The 19473-nt window shown below is 41.4% G+C and overlaps 1 protein-coding gene across 1 annotated transcript in view; it reads left to right on the forward strand.

Moving 5' to 3' along the window:
- MMP20 (matrix metallopeptidase 20) overlaps positions 1 to 19473 on the forward strand; it is a 38499-nt gene that overhangs the window by 6725 nt on the left and 12301 nt on the right. Inside the window, exons 2-8 of the mRNA XM_006775238.2 lie at positions 230 to 477; positions 4217 to 4365; positions 6465 to 6590; positions 7392 to 7553; positions 9239 to 9380; positions 16457 to 16593; positions 17203 to 17359. Coding sequence (XP_006775301.1) covers positions 230 to 477; positions 4217 to 4365; positions 6465 to 6590; positions 7392 to 7553; positions 9239 to 9380; positions 16457 to 16593; positions 17203 to 17359 — 1121 coding nt within the window. The remainder of the gene's footprint in view (positions 1 to 229; positions 478 to 4216; positions 4366 to 6464; positions 6591 to 7391; positions 7554 to 9238; positions 9381 to 16456; positions 16594 to 17202; positions 17360 to 19473) is intronic.

Genomic DNA, 19473 nt, shown 5'->3' on the forward strand with positions numbered 1-19473 from the left:
AATAAATACATGAACTAACTAAAATTCCCATTACCAAAATATAACTGTTGTTAGTAATTTGGCACACTGTATTTCTTTCTAAGCTTTACCTATGCAAATATATCTAAATGTTTTCAAAAATGGAAATATACCCTGCGCACTATTTTTCATACATCCAGAAAATATTTCCTGAGCATGAGAACTCCCCAAGACTGTGCTGTAGGTGTGTCAGCCTGCCTCTCCCTTTCAGGCATATCTTGACAAGTTCTACACAAAGAAAGGAGGGCACCAGGCTGGTGAGATGGTTGTACGAGGAAGCAATTCCATAGTAAAGAAGATTAAGGAGCTGCAAGCATTCTTTGGCCTTCAAGTCACGGGGAAGTTAGACCGGTCCACAATGGACGTGATCAAGAGGCCTCGCTGCGGAGTCCCTGACATGGCCAACTACCGCCTCTTCCCAGGTGAACCCAAGTGGAAAAAAAATACCTTGACATACAGGTAATGAGATCTGAGTCTTTCCAAATTCAGACAGAAACACCTCTCTCTCTTTCCTTCTTTTCTTTCAAAAAAATCTTCCTTCTGTTCTGTATAAATATCATGGCTCATCACAACCACAAGAAAGATTGTTTAGGCTCAATCTTTAGACAATGATCATGGAAAATTCACTAGCAAATATGATTTCAGGATTGCTGTAATTGCTGGCCATCTTAGGTATTACAATTTTACCAGTTAGAGACAGCACATTTAGCTTTAAAGAAAAATAATCTAGCCTAGGGTTAATAAGCTGACAGTATCCACCAGTGTTCTTAAAACAACCTGTTCAATCAGAAGTATATGATAAAACTCCCCTATCGGTAAATTCATTGTTTTCATGGATTGAAAAAGTCATGTATTGATGACTTATTAAGTACCTACCACAGGCATTCAGTTTTGAAAATAAATTTGTCCTTTGTGGGCCCTTAGCCCCAGGTTCTCCCTCCCCCCACTCTACCCCCCTCCCCCACTCCCCACCTCCACATTCACTCCCACCCTCTGGTCTCCTTCTGCCTGGAGCAAGGATTCTGTTTAGTTCTAGGGGACATGCCCGACCAGAACCTACATCTTCCCTGTGCCCTAGGTCATCACATGGGAATTCCATCCCAGCAGCCTCGGGTCAGCGCTGGCTTCCCTCACAGGCCCGCTGGAGGGATCACGCGTGGTGCCCATCCCTCCACCTGAGGGTGGGGTGGGGAGCAGGCAGTCTGCCAGTGGACTTATGGGCCTCTTGCATGCCAGACAGAGGAGGCATGGGGAAAGGGCAGCTCCTGTAGACCTCGCAAATGTAGAGGTTTTCCAGGTAGAAAAGCAAGCCAAGCAAATAGCCGCAGGGAGTGGAATGGCCTGGTGTTGGGGCGGCAGGGCAGTGGGCAGGGCGTGCGGGGTGGGAATAGAGGGCGCAGGAAGAGCAATGGGGGGAAGTGAGGATGGAGGAGGCGGAGGGCGCTAGAACAGAAGGCTACGCAGTTTGGACTTTAATCCAGGCCACCGGAGAGCCAGACCAGGGTCAGGGTCAGATTTCGTTGTCTGGAGGAGCACATCTGGTCGATCTCTGGGCCTGGAGAAAGGCTGGGCTGTTAAAACAGTGGCAGCGGCAGGGCCTGGAGCTGGCTACTAACAGCTCACAACAGCCAATCCTGACATTTTCTGCAGTGTTGCAGCCAGTTGTTACGTTTCCAAGAATTTTGTGAGCTGGTTACTAAACAGAGCCATTATTAAAAACTAAGCTAGCCCTGGCCAGTTTGGCTCAGTGGATGGAGCGTCGGCCTGCGGACTGAGGCGTCCCAGGTTCGATTCCGGTCAAGGGCATGTGCCTTGGTTGCAGGCACATCCTCAGTGGGGAGTGTGCGGGAGGCAGCTGACCGATGCTTCTCTCTCATTGATGTTTCTAACTCTCTATCCCTCTCCCTTCCTCTCTGTAAAATCAATAAAATACATTAAAAAAAACTAAGCTATATAATCTTACAATTAAATAAATTATGTTAAAAACAGAGGTAATCAAACCATTGTTTTTTAATTATTATACTGTACTACATTTACCTATGTTCACGAAGTCATTGACATCTGTTCTATTTGTATGGGGAAATGATGTGCCACTGCTCAATTCTTCCCAACTTTGTGTTCCGTGGTGACAAGTTGAAAGCTAGAAATTAGTCATAGTGAGAGTGTTTAGAATATGAAAATCTGCAAACCCTACAAATCAAGGTTTCTCTTCAGAGAGCCAGTTGTTAAACTGTGATCAAAATGAGGGCCCAAACCAAGGCCACTAATTAGCTGCTGTGAGCTTCTGAGTCCATAAGGTGGAGCTCTGAACACAATTATTAGTCATTGGCTTCAGCTTAAGAATCACAAAAATCAAAGCATTTGTTCCCCTTATGGGAAACAATTGAGAAGCAGATGAACATAATGATTATGAGATGATTAGGATAAGACAGGAAAGATTTATATAAACCCATGGAATTTTTTCCTTCATTTTCTTAAACTTATCATAGAATTTTAGTCTGTGAATATGCATAGCAAAAACAAGGGGCATAGATCAGGATAATTTAGGACTTGGAGAGGTGTAATATTCTTGTGATAAGTTGGGCAGCTCCAAAACAGCCTCAAAACTCCCACTGCCCATCCACGCCTGCTCCTGAATAACTCCCTACCCCATCACAGAAGGCCTCGTACTCTGTCTACATAGCTACTGGATTCGAGAGGATTTTAAAAGACAAAATATATCACAGTGCTTGTGTGTATAAGCTTTGAAGTCAGAACTGGGATCAAATCCTGATGTATAATAAAATGTAGGTTATTATAATTAACCCTTAAGGTGTTGTGAAAATTTTATGGCTCGTGTTTTAAAAAAGTGCTTAGAACTGTGTAATAGTATGTGTTCAAAGAATATTAGCTATTATCACTATTGCTTATCAATCTCTAGACCTGGGGCCAGGACTTTTCTTGTTCTCTCCTGGTGCTATTGCTTTCTCTGTCTCTGCCTTCTCCAGCCCAGCACACAGTTGGCTCAAAGATATGGCCGACTTGTCCATACTGTAAGGGAAGTTCAAGTGCTAACTACACAGAATTGTGATAAACCACTGATTTTTGTTATATATTTTGAAAGCACAAAATGGTCCCTTTAAGGATTACCTCTGATAGTTTCTGGTTGAGATTTTACCATTTGCATCAGAATAACCTATAGGACACTTGCAAAAATACAGATTTCTGGATTACACCTATATATTTAAAAATTTCCCTAGGTAGTTATCATGGGTCCTAAAATTTGAGAACCACTAAGTAGGCCCTAAAAACCATTAACTTTTATTCATCAGTTCATCCATTTATCAAGTATATTTGCTAAATACCTACTGAGTGCAAGGCACTGGACTAGGAGCTGGAGAAAGAGAGACAGTAGGTTCAGTCCTGCTCTCAGGGCTGTCCCTCACTCTGCATCTGAATTCCATCCCAGCAAGTCCCCAGGTGAAGTTCCTCTCTCCAGCCCTTCCTTGGAATGCTGCCAGAAACCACCCACCCACCCCCACTCTGCTCCAGGGCAGCATGTGTTAGAAAACCACTAACTCTCTCTACAACTGTTTGTTCCTCCCCATACCCCACACCCCTCAAAAAACAACTCCTTAATTTTCTGCCTGCAGATGTCACTGTCCTGCCAGGACTTGATGAAAGACTCAAACCTTTTCCAGTTCAAAAGAGCACTTCCTCTTTTAAAATGCATTATTTAAATATCCCCCACAAGGCTCTGGGGAAATCCTGATGGCCTTTGAATGAAAGTTTGCAAAACTTTCCAACTCCACATTTTTATTTTTTAAAACTGAAAATTCTCAGTTGTCCCTTATGGGGAAAAGAGAGCTCTTCTCAATTAAAACCACATTAGGGAAAATGGACTTCTTGGTACTTGTCATGTTTCACAAAGTATGATTCTTCAAAATTAGAGAAAATATAGTAATAATGAAAGGCAAACTCTTTCAGCACCAGATACTCTCAACTCTTTCATTTCTTCACTTTATTTTTCTTATTGTTTAACATGTTTCAGTATTTTAACGAATATGAAAGCAAAATAAGAATTATTGTATTGGAGGACAAAATCTACACTGTAAATTTATGTTCAATATTTAAGGTTTTAATACAGACAATATAATTTCTTGGCTTCTTCACTTAGGGACATTTACTGAAAGAAAAACATGTTCCTTCTATTTCACAGAATATCCAAATACACGTCGTCCATGACTTCTGCTGATGTAGACAAGGCGGTAGAGATGGCTTTGCAGGCCTGGAGTAGCGCTGTTCCTCTGAACTTTGTGAAAATAAATTCAGGAGAAGCAGATATCATGATATCTTTTGAAACAGGAGGTACTGTGGTGCTTTTTGGATTTTGTCTGCTAGTCCAAAGGAGAAATGTCCCAATACTTTTCCTTCTACAATACTTAATCCAAGTGACCAGCACAATCCTTCGTGCAGTAGTGTGATGGGCAGAGGCTAAGATCATGGCAAAGTCATGATCTTCATCTGGCCAGAAAATAGAACCAGAAGAGTTCTCAACATTTCTTGTCTTTATTAGACTGAGCTGTATAATGGACTCCGTGTAACATGTGTTCATTATGGTTTTGCCCCATTAGGGACAGAGAATGTCAGATGTAGCTTTCCCATTGGTTGGATGGCCACATGACCTCATACCATTCCCGTGATGTATTCATTGCTTTATATCCCCTTCCATATTAGTCAAAAATCTCCCACTTTGAATTCTCACTGAAGAAAGTAAATTTTACAGTGGCCCTGACAGTAAAATTTATTTCCTTCAGTGGGTAAGAGAATGGGGTTGCCGTCTGGCCCCCACTTGCAGACGACTTGTGGAATCACTAGGCCTGCCTCCCACTTGCCTGCTTCTCCATCCCTTCTCACCCTGGTAAGCAGCAGAGGCATAACTTTGCACAGAGACTGGTGGAGCTCTCTGGTACCTTTTTCAAGAGAAACCTTATCTAGTTAGTAGACAAAGGAAAGGCCAGGAAATGACTTTCTCTCTTTAGCGTCCTATAAACAAGGTAAGTGGTCGCCACTGCCTCTTACCTTCCAAGGATAACATGTCTAAGTGTCCCTTTTATTTCGTCTTGATCTTAATTTTAATCTGATGTCACTGGGAACCCTGCTTAGAAGCTAGGAGAGAGAAGATCAAGCAAGTCCTGCCTGGGTGCAAGTCCTGCCTGGGTACAAGCCCTTTAGAGACGGCCCATGGTGGGTCCCGCTCCCAGAGGACCAAGGCCACCCCAGTAAAGTGGCAGGACAATGTGGCCAGGGCAGCTTGGGGTGATGGAGTTAAGATTGTTCATACTTGAACCCTGTCCCCTAAAACAAGCCTATTAGGGACTGTGCTGCCATTTCATTAGGTGCTTCAGGTATACAACCTACAGTGCACCTAAACCTGGGGAATGACACACCAGAACTTGGTGGTGTTGTTTTTGTTTGTTTGTTGTTTTGAGGTTTTACTTTTTTACAACTTAATTTTTATTGTTGACACTATTACAGACATCCTTATTTACCCCCCTTTCCCCATCTCCGCCAACCCGTCCCCTCTCCTTCTGGCCATCACCACACTGGTGTCTGTGCCAACGGGGTATGCATATCTTTTGTGGTTTCTGTTTGGGGTTTTTTTTATTGTCTAAAGTTTTACATATGTCTCCCTTTCCCCCGATTGATCCCTCCCCATATCTGTTGTTTTTTAATAAAATGTTTCATCACTAAAATCCTGATAAACTGTGAAAGATAGCTTCTACACCATCCCTCATTTTACTCTTCCTCCTTTTCTATTAAGTTTGTAAAGAAGTGTTAATTAAATATAGATAATAAAACAAAAATATATGAAGCTTTAAAAGTTAGGGTTTTATAAGTACTGTTATGACTTTCATGAGTTTTACACATGAAAGTCTATCAAAATTACAGAGAAATTTGTGGCACTTCCTTAAATTGGATTGCATTGTGTTGTGCTATTCAAACAGAAAGCACACACATGCTCACTTTGCTGTTCCTGTCTTAGCTAAATCATACGCTGAGAGCTGCACTCTACCAACGCATCCACATGCCAATCAGCGGAAGAGATCACTGTCAAATGACCATCTGTGCTTTCTCCTTTTGTAATCTGTGGCGTGGGTACCATTCACAGCCTGCCATGCATCAACTAATAGATATCACAGTAAAAACAATAACAGGAGTACATTTTTTACTTTTAATGCTTACTATCTTTGAAATATAAAAAAGCCTTTTAATTTTCCAACTGACAGATTACTCATTGACACTGAACTTCTTATAAAAAATGAATACTGAAAATCTATTTGTATGAAAAATATCAGTGCTATTCAAAAAGTTGAATGTTATGTTATGTTATGTTATGTTATGTTATGTATCCCACCATTGCCAGATGGACTAAACGCTGTTGGCATTTCCCCCCACTTGTTTAGATCATGGGGATTCCTACCCATTCGATGGGCCCCGCGGGACGCTAGCCCATGCATTTGCACCTGGAGAAGGCCTGGGAGGAGATACACATTTCGACAATGCTGAGAAGTGGACTATGGGAATGAATGGTATATATGCACAATTCACCATAACCTGGAAAATATTGTACCTTCTTCTGGGCCTCCATCATGAAACCCTGAGGTTCAACGCCCCAGGCCACCCTTTAACTAGGGGGGCTGGCTAGGATAAACAAGTAAGCCAAAAATCCAAAAGGAAAGACCCTCCCTCAGTTGTGCTGTAGACTTGTCTGGTCTCTGATTCATAGCATATAATCTCCAGAAGCAGCAATTCCCCCCTCCACACACAGCTCTGTTTCTTCGCCTCCATAGTATGTATTGTCTTTCACTTGTACTTGGAAATAGGCTGCATTCAGAAATGACCTGAGGGAGTCAGGACTCTCCTGAGAAGCGATGGGGATGGGGGTGAAACTCCAGAACATCATGCATGCCATCTGGAATTCTTCAGTGTGAAACGTGTGAGGATAAAAAGGAGAAGGCTGTAATAGCAGGGAACCAGTAAAGCGTCTGTGACCTATGTCTACATATTATTGCCGCTATTATCATTTTACCACTATTGGCTCTGATTAGACGCTTGTTTATCAACCTGTCGAGCATCACTGACTATGAACAAAAGGGGTTGATTTACATTTCCCTCTTCCCCACCCGCAGCCCCTCCTAGCCAAGGGGGAAAGAACTAGAGGAAAGTAAGCAAAGCTCAGTGCCAGGATAGCCTACTAACCTCGGAATAATCCAGTTATGGAAAGAAAATAAATTAACTGTAATTTGGGTGTAAATTCTCCTGTAACAACAGAAGACATTGAAAATAAAACCCTGTGTTGATGCTGCCTTTTTCTCTCTCGCGTTGTCTAGGTTTCAATTTATTCACCGTTGCTGCTCACGAATTTGGCCACGCCCTGGGCCTGGCCCATTCCACAGACCCCTCCGCGCTGATGTACCCAACTTATAAGTACCAGCATCCCTATGGATTCCACCTCCCCAAGGATGACGTGAAAGGGATCCAGGCATTGTACGGTACAATCGCTATACTCCTTTGACAACTAACTCTGAAAGTCACAAGCATTTGGTCTCCAACTTAGAGAAAATATACTTTGCCAGGAGTTACCTGCAGAGATTAAGATCAAGCTAGAGACCACAGCCCCAACTCTGCCCTCTCCGTGAAGAGCTTATTTACCAGAATGGATATTGCTTTCTTCTAAGATGTGCAATTACATTTCATATCTTTCCTCCAGGGCATAAGTGACCTTATTTTTTCTAAAAACAATTATGATGATGATAACCACATTGCTCAGTTGCACAGGCAGTTTGCACAAACCTATCATGTTTACAAAAACCTGTCATGAGTCATCCTACACCATCCTCATGACCAGCCTGTGGGGTGTGAAGTGTTTCTCTCATTTGATAGCTGAGAAAGCTGAGGCTCAAAGATAGTAAGTATCCCAAAATATTCAAAATTATCTCGTGTTAACATTCTTTCAACATAATAAAGGATTCCTAGAAACTCTCTATCCAACTTCTTTAACAAAAGACAAATCCATTAATTCACGAGAAGGGATCTTGATGTACTGTTAGGCCTTGACACTTTTTCTTTGATGCATAAAAGGCAGAAAATTCTAGAACCTGATTTCCCCTTAAGCCTTGGAGCTGGGTTTTCAGACTTGACTTGTCCCCAGAGGCAATGACTCAGGCAGCTCATGCTTCTGTTGCTGGCAGATAGTCCCTCAGGAACAGCGTGGGAGATAAAAACCACCAGCAGTCCTCCCAAGGGGTGGGTCCAGCAGAAGACGCCTTTTCCCACCATTTATTCTCTTGTGTATATGGCAGGGGGTGTGGGAAAGTGTATTAGTGAGAATAATAAACTCTGGCTATGGAAATAAACACCTCCAGGAACTCAGGGGCCTAGTGCAATGCACAATAAGATGTATTCCTTGCTCATGCAAAGACCAGCTCATATAGTATGACTGTTGGATAGCTCTTCTCCATGTACTGACACAAATGTATGGGCTTTTTCTAGGTTCTATATCTTTTATTGCATAGTGCTTCACTTCTATCCATAATAGATCAAACGTTTGGGGAAATTATTCTCTACATAGATGTTTCTTGGCCTGCAAGTTACTCATATCAGAGACGATGCCTTTAAATAGCAAACACCTTCAGTGTACCTCCATGCACAAGAATTCTCAGTCTTTCCTGGGGTGCCTAAAAAAAATACTTATGCACAGTGTAGGATGCCCAGAAGTGGCTGAAAATAATATGAAAACACATAAGAAATTTATCATCTTATTGAGAATGAAGTACTTAATTACAAAGAAACAATCATTGGCAACTTTTAAAATTTCCAACTTAGAGCACCTGTAATCAAAGAAGTTGTGTCTAATAATGAAACAATAGCTACCATTCTTTGAACCAAGCTCTGTACTAAGTCCTGTCAGGCATTCTAGAATTCTCACAGAAACCTGAGGTAGGTATTATTGCACCGCCCATTTTACTAGTAAGGAAACTTAGGCTTCGAGAGGTTTCATTATTTGCACATTTTTCACACACTCAGTAACTGGTGAAGCTGGGTGCGAACCAGGGCTGGATGCAAGCCATCAACCGACATGCTCCTTATCACCTTGTCAAACGCAGTGAGGTCTCTGGAGCAGAAGTGTACAAACTCGATTCCTAGTGCCATTTGACCAAGTCGCTTTGAATCCTAGGACCTCGGAAACCATTCCCAGGGAAGCCCACTGTGCCAAATGTGCCTCCTCATAACCCGTCCAACCCTGACCTCTGTGACTCCAGCTCATCCTTTGATGCGGTGACAATGCTGGGGAAGGAGCTTCTACTCTTCAGGGACCGGTAAGCCTAAAATGTGCTTAAGACAATGAGGTTGTCCTAGAAGCGTGAAGGAAATCATTTATAGCCCGGCCGGAGTGGCTTAATGGTTGACCTACGAACCAGGAGGTCACAGTTTGATTCCCAGTCAGGGCCCATGCCCGGGTTGTGGGCTCCATCCCCTTTGTGGGGCGTGCCGGAGGCAGCCAATCAATGACTCTCTCGCATTATTGATGCTTCTATCTCTCTCTTCCTCTCCCTTCCTCTCTGAAGTCAATAAAAATATATTTTAAAAAATAATTTATAAACTATTTCATTCAACAACACCTTATTTTTCCATGTCAATGAATTTTCATTTTATCTTTATTTTACATATTTATACAGGATGGGGCAAAAGTGGGTATACAGTTATTGCAAAACACAGTTTATTCTTGTATTATTATTTATTAATTATTGTATTCTTTTCCATGTAGACAACTATAAATCTACTTTGGCCCTTCTCTGTATGTTATTCCAATGAATAGATATATTATTAGTTATTTAAGCAGTCCCATATATATGAACATCTGGATTATTTCTAATTTTTATTTCTAGTTTTTTAAAATTAAGAACAGTTTAAACTAAATCTTTAACAATTGGATGGGCATCAACTTTTCAAAGGCAAAATACAGCAGAGCCCAGGAACCCAGGCTTTAGCATCAGGCTAAGTTGGTTGAAATTCTGACCCTGGGCAAGTAACGTGCCAAGTACATAGTGATCACAATAAATATTTAGGAGTGGGAATCAAAAGTTATGAACCATGGATTGAAGCTTAGAAACTTGAGGTATTTATTATTAATTATTTTATTGATTTTTTTATTAAGGCATTGATTATTGACTTTTTATTGACTATTATCAAAAGTAAAACTAAACAGAATTGGTGGGCATTGATTCAGGAGTGATTGGCAAGAGACAGAGCAGGAGGAACCTGGAACACCATGTTCAGTAACACTGGCTGCGAAGGGACAACGTTGTCAGATTTTACATTACCCAGAGGGGTGCATGTAGCACTCATTCACTGACAAAGAAATGAGATGCGAGCCACCCTGTAGCACGGAGCTTATTCTTTTGGCAAATATCAGTGACTGTGATAGGGACAAAGGATACCGTGAAGTTAAAGATATTACGCCTTTCCATGCAATTATATTTGTTTTCTTTAAAAAGCATTTTTTAAAGCACTCTATCAAACTATGAGCATTTAGCAATTCCTAATGACGATTTGAAGAAGCTACATCTTTTGACAAAGTTTTGGGTATAAATACTGAGCATGGTAACAAAATAGAAGGGGAGGCATAGATACAAGAGACATGTAGAAATGAGTCAGGGAGGGATTGTGAGTTGTCCTAGCACTGGACTTGCCATTAACTCACCATGGGACCTTGAACCTCTCCTCCTCCATTTCAAAATGAGGTGTTACCTGAAATTAAGAGTGACTTGAGTGTGTTCAGTACTTACTATCTAAACATTTTGCTATCAAATCCTTACAATGGCCCTTGTGAGGTATGAATTATTCTCTTCTTACAAAATACAGAAAGGATAAGCAACTTCTTTGAGCACACGTTGCTAGTGAGGGGTGGAACTGGGACCTGCACCTACACTGTCCTAGGGCAGAGCCTGTGCCCCTAACTGCCCTGCTCTACAGCCTCCTACTGTGTCCTGCAGAGAAAGAATCCCATGACTCTAGAGCTCTGATCCCTTCCCAGCTGTTGCCAAAAGTCCCAAACGGCTTGCTAAGCCTGGGCAGAGAACAAAGAATTCTTTCAAGTCACAGCTACAATGGCAACCTGGGGGCCGTTATGAAAGGGCTCCGGTCTGTCCTCTCCCAACCGCAAGCCTGGAATTTCCCATCACCAACATTGTCTGCTGATGAGACATTTCTGACGCTAGATGTAATAACCACATTCTTTGTTTCCAAAGCGAGATGGAATGCAGTACCTTGTAAAGTCATTGTGAGGTTGTTTCAGAGTCTCCACAGTGTATAAAGGTACACTGCTACATTCAAATGTTCTGTTTGGAGAGAAATAAACTTCAGGTGTAATAAGTCATATATGTTTAATTTGCATATTTTATTCTTTATAATAGATGAAAATATATTGAGACTATCCCAGATTTCCACAAGCACTTAGGGAAGAGAAGAGGTAAATGAATTACAACCACACCAAAATGATATTTGCATCTCTCAGATATATTCTGAGTTTTACACAATATCATGTTAAGGATACAATCAAGAATATCACCATCAGCCCTATCTGGTTTGGCTCAATGGATAGAGCATCGGCTTGCAGACTGAAGGGTCCTGGGTTCAATTCCGGTCAAGGGCACATGCCCAGGTGTGGGCTCAATCCCCAGTAGGGGGTGTGCAGGAGGCAGCCAATCAATGATTCTCTCTCATCATTGATGTTTCAATCTCTCTCTCTCCCTTCCTCTCTCTGAAATCAATAAAAATATATTTAAAAAAGAATATCACCATCAGCTACAGGCTTAGATCCCTGACTCAGTGTTACTTCTGAAGTCCCTCCTTCTGACGAAGAAGGGTTGTGGCTCGTAAATATGGTTCCCCGCTGTCTTCTGAGATGGTTAGAGACAGGTAATTTAAGGGCACCATGGACAGCTTTGACTATTTTTAACCCGCAGCACTGTCTCAACATGGGTTTTCAATTTTATAAGCTGTATTTTGCTTGGGCTCATGAGATGCTGCATGGTGGACTGCTGGGGTTCTTTTCCCAGCGTCTAGAAGGGTTCAGGAAATCTGGAGAAGGCTGTGCATAGATTAAATACGAGTCCAGAGACGAAGCATAATTTTGAAAGGCATATGGGGGTCAGAGGAGCTTAGCTAAAGGAGCTAAGATCTAAGTTCTAAATTCTCCTCTTCTCAGGACCCCATGCCTTTTGTTAACACAATTTGTCCTGAGGCGAGGTGGAGATATACACTTCAAAGGGTCAGGTTTTGTATACAGAGTCCATTGTCAGAATGGAGGAATTAACCTAAGGCTGTTCAGGTGTTTGGCCAGTAGGAGGCAATAACATGTAGATTAAGATGCCCTGAGCTGTCTGGCAGCCAAGCAATCAATTTAATATATCCTATTCAGGTTTGGGGAAATGCCTTCAGCCATTCCCAACAGGTGACTACATGTGTGACTCAACCCTGTTGAGTCCCCAACTTCCATCAACCTTTTGATGAAACTCTTGAAATTATGACATGCTAGAATCGGCTTCCGGCAGTGGACTTCTTGGCCTCTACAGTACTCTGATAGAGGCAAACCTGGTTAGTGAACGCTCAGAGGAATGGCTGCTCAGCCAGAGGTGGCAGTTTGTGCTTCAAAGTTTCCAGTGACAGAAATACTTTCTATCAGGAAGACATATATAAAAAGAAACTCGACTCTATTGATAAGCTCTAAGTTTATGTATTATACATCATCATTTAATAAATATATAGAGCGAAAACCTGTCTTTCCAAATAAAGAGTAGTCCAGAGTTTATAAAGCGCTTCCATATGCCTTATCTCAATTGATCCTTTGAAGTATTAGCACAGATATTACCATTGCTCTCACTCTTATTTAACAGAAGGTACTTGAGTCTCAGAAAAATTAAGTGACTGATGATGAAACAAGGTTTCAAGCATTCCTTGCTTCTGTCACTGCACCACATCACCCAACCTCAGGGCAGAGGAGCAGCAGTTCAATTGTGAGCATCAAAAAGAAAGAAAGAAGAAAGACACCTCTTCCCCCCTGAAACTGGGGAACAGAATAACAGAGAACAGCATCAAAGAGAGTAATAGGTTGAAGAGGATGGAAAATCAAGGTGTCCATTTAGCTCGTGCTGAATTACCTTGACAGTCCAGCGAATCGGACATGAAGGCATCTCCTAAAAATGAAAGTCTGATGGGATCAGGTTAGGGAGGTGGAATGAAGATGGTTCGGTATCACAAAAAGGAACAAAGGTTTGACAAACATGGATCAAGTCCCTAGATGTGCCAGGCACTCCACTAAATCAAGGTTTAAAACAGTGGTTCTCAACCTTCCTAATGCCGCAGCCCTTTACTACAGTTCCTCATGTTGTGGTGACCCCCCAACCATAAAATTATTTTCGTTGCTACTTCATAACTGTAATTTTGCTGCTGTTATGAATCGTAATGTAAATATCTGATATGCAGGATGTATTTTCATTGTTACAAATTGAACATAATTAAAGCATAGTGATTAATCACAAAAAATACATGTAATTAAATATGTGTTTTCCGATGGTCTTAAGCGACCCCTGTGAAAGGGTCATTTGACCCCCAAAGGGGTCGCGACCCACAGGTTGAGAACCGCTGGTTTAAAATATGGCTAATACATGACCCTGCCCCCAAGGAGCTCACAGGACTGGCTTAGAGCTGCAAAGGACCAGGTGAAGGTTACAAGTGGCCTAATCTCAAACATCATGAAGTAGTTGCTGTTCTTTCATACAAAGGAATGAAAATTTCAGAGACTGTGAAAACTAATGATCAAATAAGTCCTGCTCAACATTCTGGCACCAATATAGTTCACCCACAGATATTTATTGAGCCCTCATTATGTGCCAGGTGCAGTGTTGGCTCCTGGGCCCACAGAGATAAACAGTGAAGCTAAATATCTAATCTGCAGGTCCACAAAATCAATAAATTCCATTGTTTTGTCTTCTTTATCAAAGATCAGATTACAGACTATGGATATGATTTATTTGTTTTCATTACCAGTTTCAATACATCTGCAGCTATTCTTTTCCAACTAGTTCATGGATTTGGAGGTGTGGAGCTTGTATTTTTTAAGTCCATTTACAGATGTATTAGGAGGTTATTTACTATTTTTTGTCAATTTTAATTTATTTATTATTGTAATCTATAGCTCTAAGGTTGTAAATCCTCTGAGTACGTGTTCTGTTGTTTTATTACCCACCAGACATAATATTTTTTCATTAGTGTACTGAAAATTTTCATAACTATGGTTTCCTTTGGAACTTGTGATACTTTAAGTGATGACTAGAGTTTATTTCTATCTTATGCATACAGTGTATACATTATAATATGTCGTAATAGTGTTTAAATCAGGGTTTCTCAACTTTGGTATTATTGATATTTTGTTGTGTTGGGCTATCCTGTGCTTTGTGGGATGTTTAGCAGCATCCCTGGCCTCCATTACACTCCAATAGCACTGCCCAGCCCCAGTTGTAACACCAAAATTGTCTGGATACCCAAACCTGTGCTCATTTTGTGCTGGTGGAGAGAAAGGACAAGAGAAAACAGTCCCTCTTGCCTTCAGAAAAAGCTAGGCCTGATTGCTCAAATTATAAACAAAGAAAAACCAAGGATCACAGCCTGAGAATGAGCAGTAGCTGAGATAAGGTATGCGATGAAAATCAGGACAGCTGAAGTCGAATTCAGGTCTGTCTCCCGTAACCACCAGATGAACTTTGGGCCCTTCAGCCATTCTGGGTCTTAGTTTTTCATCTGGTTATGTGTTCTAGATAAGTGTAGGGCCTGAGGCGATGCAAGATACCCTAAAAATGGACTCCTGCCCCCTGTTTATGGTCTATGGTGGGTGCCCAGTAAGTGGATAGTTATGGCTTAAGTAAATCATAATTTCTATAATTATAAAATACTAGAGGCCCGATGCATGAAATTCGTGCAAGGGGCTTGGCCCTCTCAGCCGTGGTGGCTGCCTCAGCTTTGTCCAGAAGGTCGTCCCAAAGGTTGTTCAGCCATCCGGTCTAATTAGCATATTATAAGATAATATGTTTATAATGCACTTCCATATGCATTATCTCCTTTGATCCTCAGTGATCTCATGGGTTAGGCCAGGCATTGTTTGCATTTAATCGCATCATTTGCATGATGAAACCGAAGTTTAGAGACACTAGTCAGAACTCTAGCCTGCACCTTCTGAAACACAATGTGCTTTTCTTTCTGCCATTTAGGAAACACAAAGAATTGTTTTTCCCTTCTTAGTATAGTTCTCTTTTAGATTTCATCATCAGTGCAAATTGCCTCATCTGAAATGCCTTCACCAAACCCCTAAGTATCCCTTCTGTGTGTTCCCAGAGCATCCAGAACTTAACTCTTTGTAGAACTAATCACCATGAATTAGAATGTTCTAATTGCTTATCTGTCTCAACTACTAGATTGCAAGCTCCTTGAGGGCTGAGCCTGGGTCTTGTTCAATGTTTCATCTTTGATGTTCCATAAATATTGGTTGAATTAATTGAATAGGCAAACCCAACATAAAATTTGAGAAGTTCCTTAAGTCACTACATGGAAAATTAAATGTCAAAACTTTATTACAGTTTTCCCATCCACAGATAATTTTTCATATTGACTCTAGCTTCTATGGAGTCAACTATTCATATTTTATAAAAATAATTTTTATCTGAAAGATCAAAATGGACTACATATACATTGAAAGTTTCAACTCACAAGCCTCATGTATCCTGCCATATTTTATGGAAATAATATTGGGTTTATCATGAGTTGATAAACCCTCAGTTAATTTGTGTGTTGCCAGATTTTTCTGTTAATTAGCCATCTAGTTCAAAAGCACAAATACTTTTAATAGATAAATATATGAGCAACATGATAATTTAACATTTTTGTGTTTTTACTGGGAATAATGAGCACCTTCCAACCACAAAGTTTGGGCTCATTTATGTAATGTTCATAATGCTCACCTGGATCACATTTATCTTTGTGAGATTTTAATTTTTAAAAGATCAGAATAGGAAAAGGAAATTTGTATCAAATGATATTGCAAATAGGAAGGTGCATAGCTTAAGTGTGCGAATAATTGATGTGGTTTCCTTGCTATATCCTTCAGCATTTTAACCATCCTTAAATCAATGAAGGAAAGGAGATTGTAGAGATGCTAACAGAATGGAAAGGGAGAAGAAACTGTTTACCAAGGTCAAAAATATATATATTCCCCTTAAAAATAAGACAAGGGCAAGAGACATGTAGCAACGGCCTCTGAAGTGTGGCTTGCAGTACATTTCCGTTCCATTTTGGATCTAAATCAACCCTTGACCTTTATTTCTTTGGGGTTGCCCAATAGGATTTTCTGGCGGCGGCAGGTTCACTTGATGGCGGGGATCCGGCCCAGCACCATTACCAGCTCCTTCCCACAGCTCATGTCCAACGTGGATGCAGCTTACGAAGTGGCCGAGAGGGGCACCGCTTACTTCTTTAAAGGTACCCTGCGGTTCCTCGCAGAGAGAATGGCAGGCTGCAGTGCCCGGCGTGTTTGGAACATGTAGCACTGTCCGCGTTTGTCCAGTGATCATGGAGCATGTTTTGGTCACTCCTCCTCCTCAGGTGGGGTATGAAATGCCACCCATCGTATTGTAGCCATGACAGAATTGACAGTGACTATCGAACTGTTCTCAGAGCCAACCCTTTACCCTAGTGAGGCTTTGCGCTAAGGGACGGTGCCCAGGGAGCTAGAACCTTGGTTTCTGCCCCCCTAGGACCTCTTCTCAGAATGGCATGGCATACCCTCCTGAGAGCCTCTGATTAACAAAGACCATCATGGAACCCAATGTGAGGAGAGCAATGCCTTTGCTGCTATACCTTTGCCAGGACATTTTATTTACCTTTGTCTTATCTGTGGTCGGGAGATGCCTCCAGGACAAATTTGTAGTCTTTCACTGAGTTGAATAGTTAGAGGCGTCTCTCTCCTATTGGGTTATAGCATGGCAAATATCCCAGAATGCCCCACTTATGACCGGCATAGAAATCCTCGTGAGTGAAGTGCACAGAAGTGGTGCAGAGTTTTTGTAAACTTCAACTTCTGTTTGTTAGGCCCCCACTACTGGATAACAAGAGGATTCCACATACAAGGTCCTCCTCGGACTATATACGACTTTGGGTTTCCAAGGTACGTCCAGCGAATAGATGCCGCCGTCTACCTCAAGGATGCTCAGAAGACTCTCTTCTTTGTGGGCGATGAATACTACAGGTATGCATTTCCTCCTTTTTATTGCCCAGATGTATTCAATGGGAAGGAAAAAACATTTGCAGACATAAATGCAGGGCGGGTTTGCACCAGGCACATTGACTCTTGGCCTTTTACTGAGGGTTGACACTGTCTTCAAGATATGGAGCCATCCAAATGATAGGTGAAACGTTAAATCAATAATACCATTCTTTGGACACTAGGACAGCAAACATCCTGACCTTTTAATGCACTCATTAACTGGATCCCCAGTGGCCTAAAAGAGTGGATGCGGCTCCCCCAAATGCATAACTACCCACTGGGAATGCCTGGGAGGAGAACTGGCTCCCTGCTATGTGAGTACCAGTGCGTTTCAGAATACGCTGATTTGGGGCAGTAGCACATGGTTATGGCTATGGGCTCTTCCCTATGACTATAGGAAAGTTCTGCTGAAAGGAAAAGGTCTTATTCCCGAGTCCTTTTATGCAACCTAAAACATGAAGATTCTTTTTATCCAAAATTAATTATTAATCATTTCCATTGCCTGTCTTGCTGGGGGTTATTATAAGCAGATCTGAATAAGGTGTCATATGTCAGTCAATCACACAGGGTCACATCTCATTTCACCTACTGAGTTTCTATCCTTAATTGATTCATGTTGAAGGATGAGTATAGCTCTCTGACAAGCTCTGCCTCTGCACACCTCCCCTATATTCCCAGTTCTCACTTTGGCATTGCTTTTTCCCCTTGACTGCAAAAGAGAGGAGCAAAAATATATCCTAAGCAAGTGACTGAACTTAGGGTTGGGTTGGAAGCAGAAGGGCACACTTTGGTCCAAGGGTTTTTATTTACCAACAAGGCTACTTCCCCACACATCCATTTACTTTTATTCCTTCCTTTCCTCTTTCTAGCAGAACCCAGTGATAAAACCATTTGTTGTTTTTTCTTTGCATTGCTCCCATCACCTTTGGCTAATTTCTCCTGTAAATGTTCTCGCTTGCCTACCAATAGCAGAGTAGAAGCCACACTAAGGAGTTTCTGAGGGTATATCAATCAATGCCATCATTCTTTGAGATGGTCAATGTTTTCAAATTTTATGTAAAGCGATTTGCAAATCTGCAGGTCTCAGCCCCTTTTCACCCCTAAATCACTCTTTCTGTACAGACAGACTAAAGGCATGATTAATGCAATGTAGGACACAGTCTTCCACATTCTCTCCTTCCTGAATGCCCAGGAATACTGGAAATGGATCTGTATACTTAAGGATTATATAGTTAGTCATCATAGAGAAATAAGTAACAAAAACAAGAAGGAGTAGGGATCAAATCTTGTCTTTTAATCTTAAATTTTAAAAAATACATTACCAAACGACCACATTCAACCTACATATATTGGACATAATTATGTGTCAGGCTCTGTACTAGGAACTGACAGCAAGAGAGGCACAGTTTGCTGTCGGAGAGTCTGGGCAGGAGTGAAAGAGGGTTAGAAATAAGTAACAAAAACAAGAAGGAGTAGGGATCAAATCTTGTCTTTTAATCTTAAATTTTAAAAAATACATTACCAAACGACCACATTCAACCTACATATATTGGACATAATTATGTGTCAGGCTCTGTACTAGGAACTGACAGCAAGGAGAGGCACATTTGCTGTCGGAGAGTCTGGGCAGGAGTGAAAGAGTGTTAATCCCAACTCTAACAGCAATCAGTCCTTTGGCAACTTGGATCACCTTTCTGTCTCTCTTTCATCATCTCCAGAATGGAGATAGGAATAGTATCTATTTCATAGACTTGTGAGGATGAATGAAAAAAAAAAGTGAAATGCATATCAGATAATAAGTTCTGAATTCACGTTAGGTGCTATTAATGCCCTCAGCAAGTCTCATGGTTGAGACCAAATATATGGATAAATAATGAACAACAATTCAAGTGCCCTAATAGAAGACTGTACAGGGACCAGTGGGGCAAAACGAAGAGGAAATAGCCAAGAAATAATTCTTAGCAGAAGCAATGACTGAGCTTCATCTTGATAGTTGAGTAGGAGTTTCCCAGTCAGGAAGCGGGATGGGTGGGGGTGGCTTCCAGGCAAAGAGAGCAGTTGAAGCAAAGGCACTGATGTGTGAAGGAGCCTGTGTG

This window comes from Myotis davidii, unplaced genomic scaffold (genome assembly GCF_000327345.1).
Source record: "Myotis davidii unplaced genomic scaffold, ASM32734v1 scaffold8, whole genome shotgun sequence".
NCBI classification, from domain to species: domain Eukaryota; kingdom Metazoa; phylum Chordata; class Mammalia; order Chiroptera; family Vespertilionidae; genus Myotis; species Myotis davidii.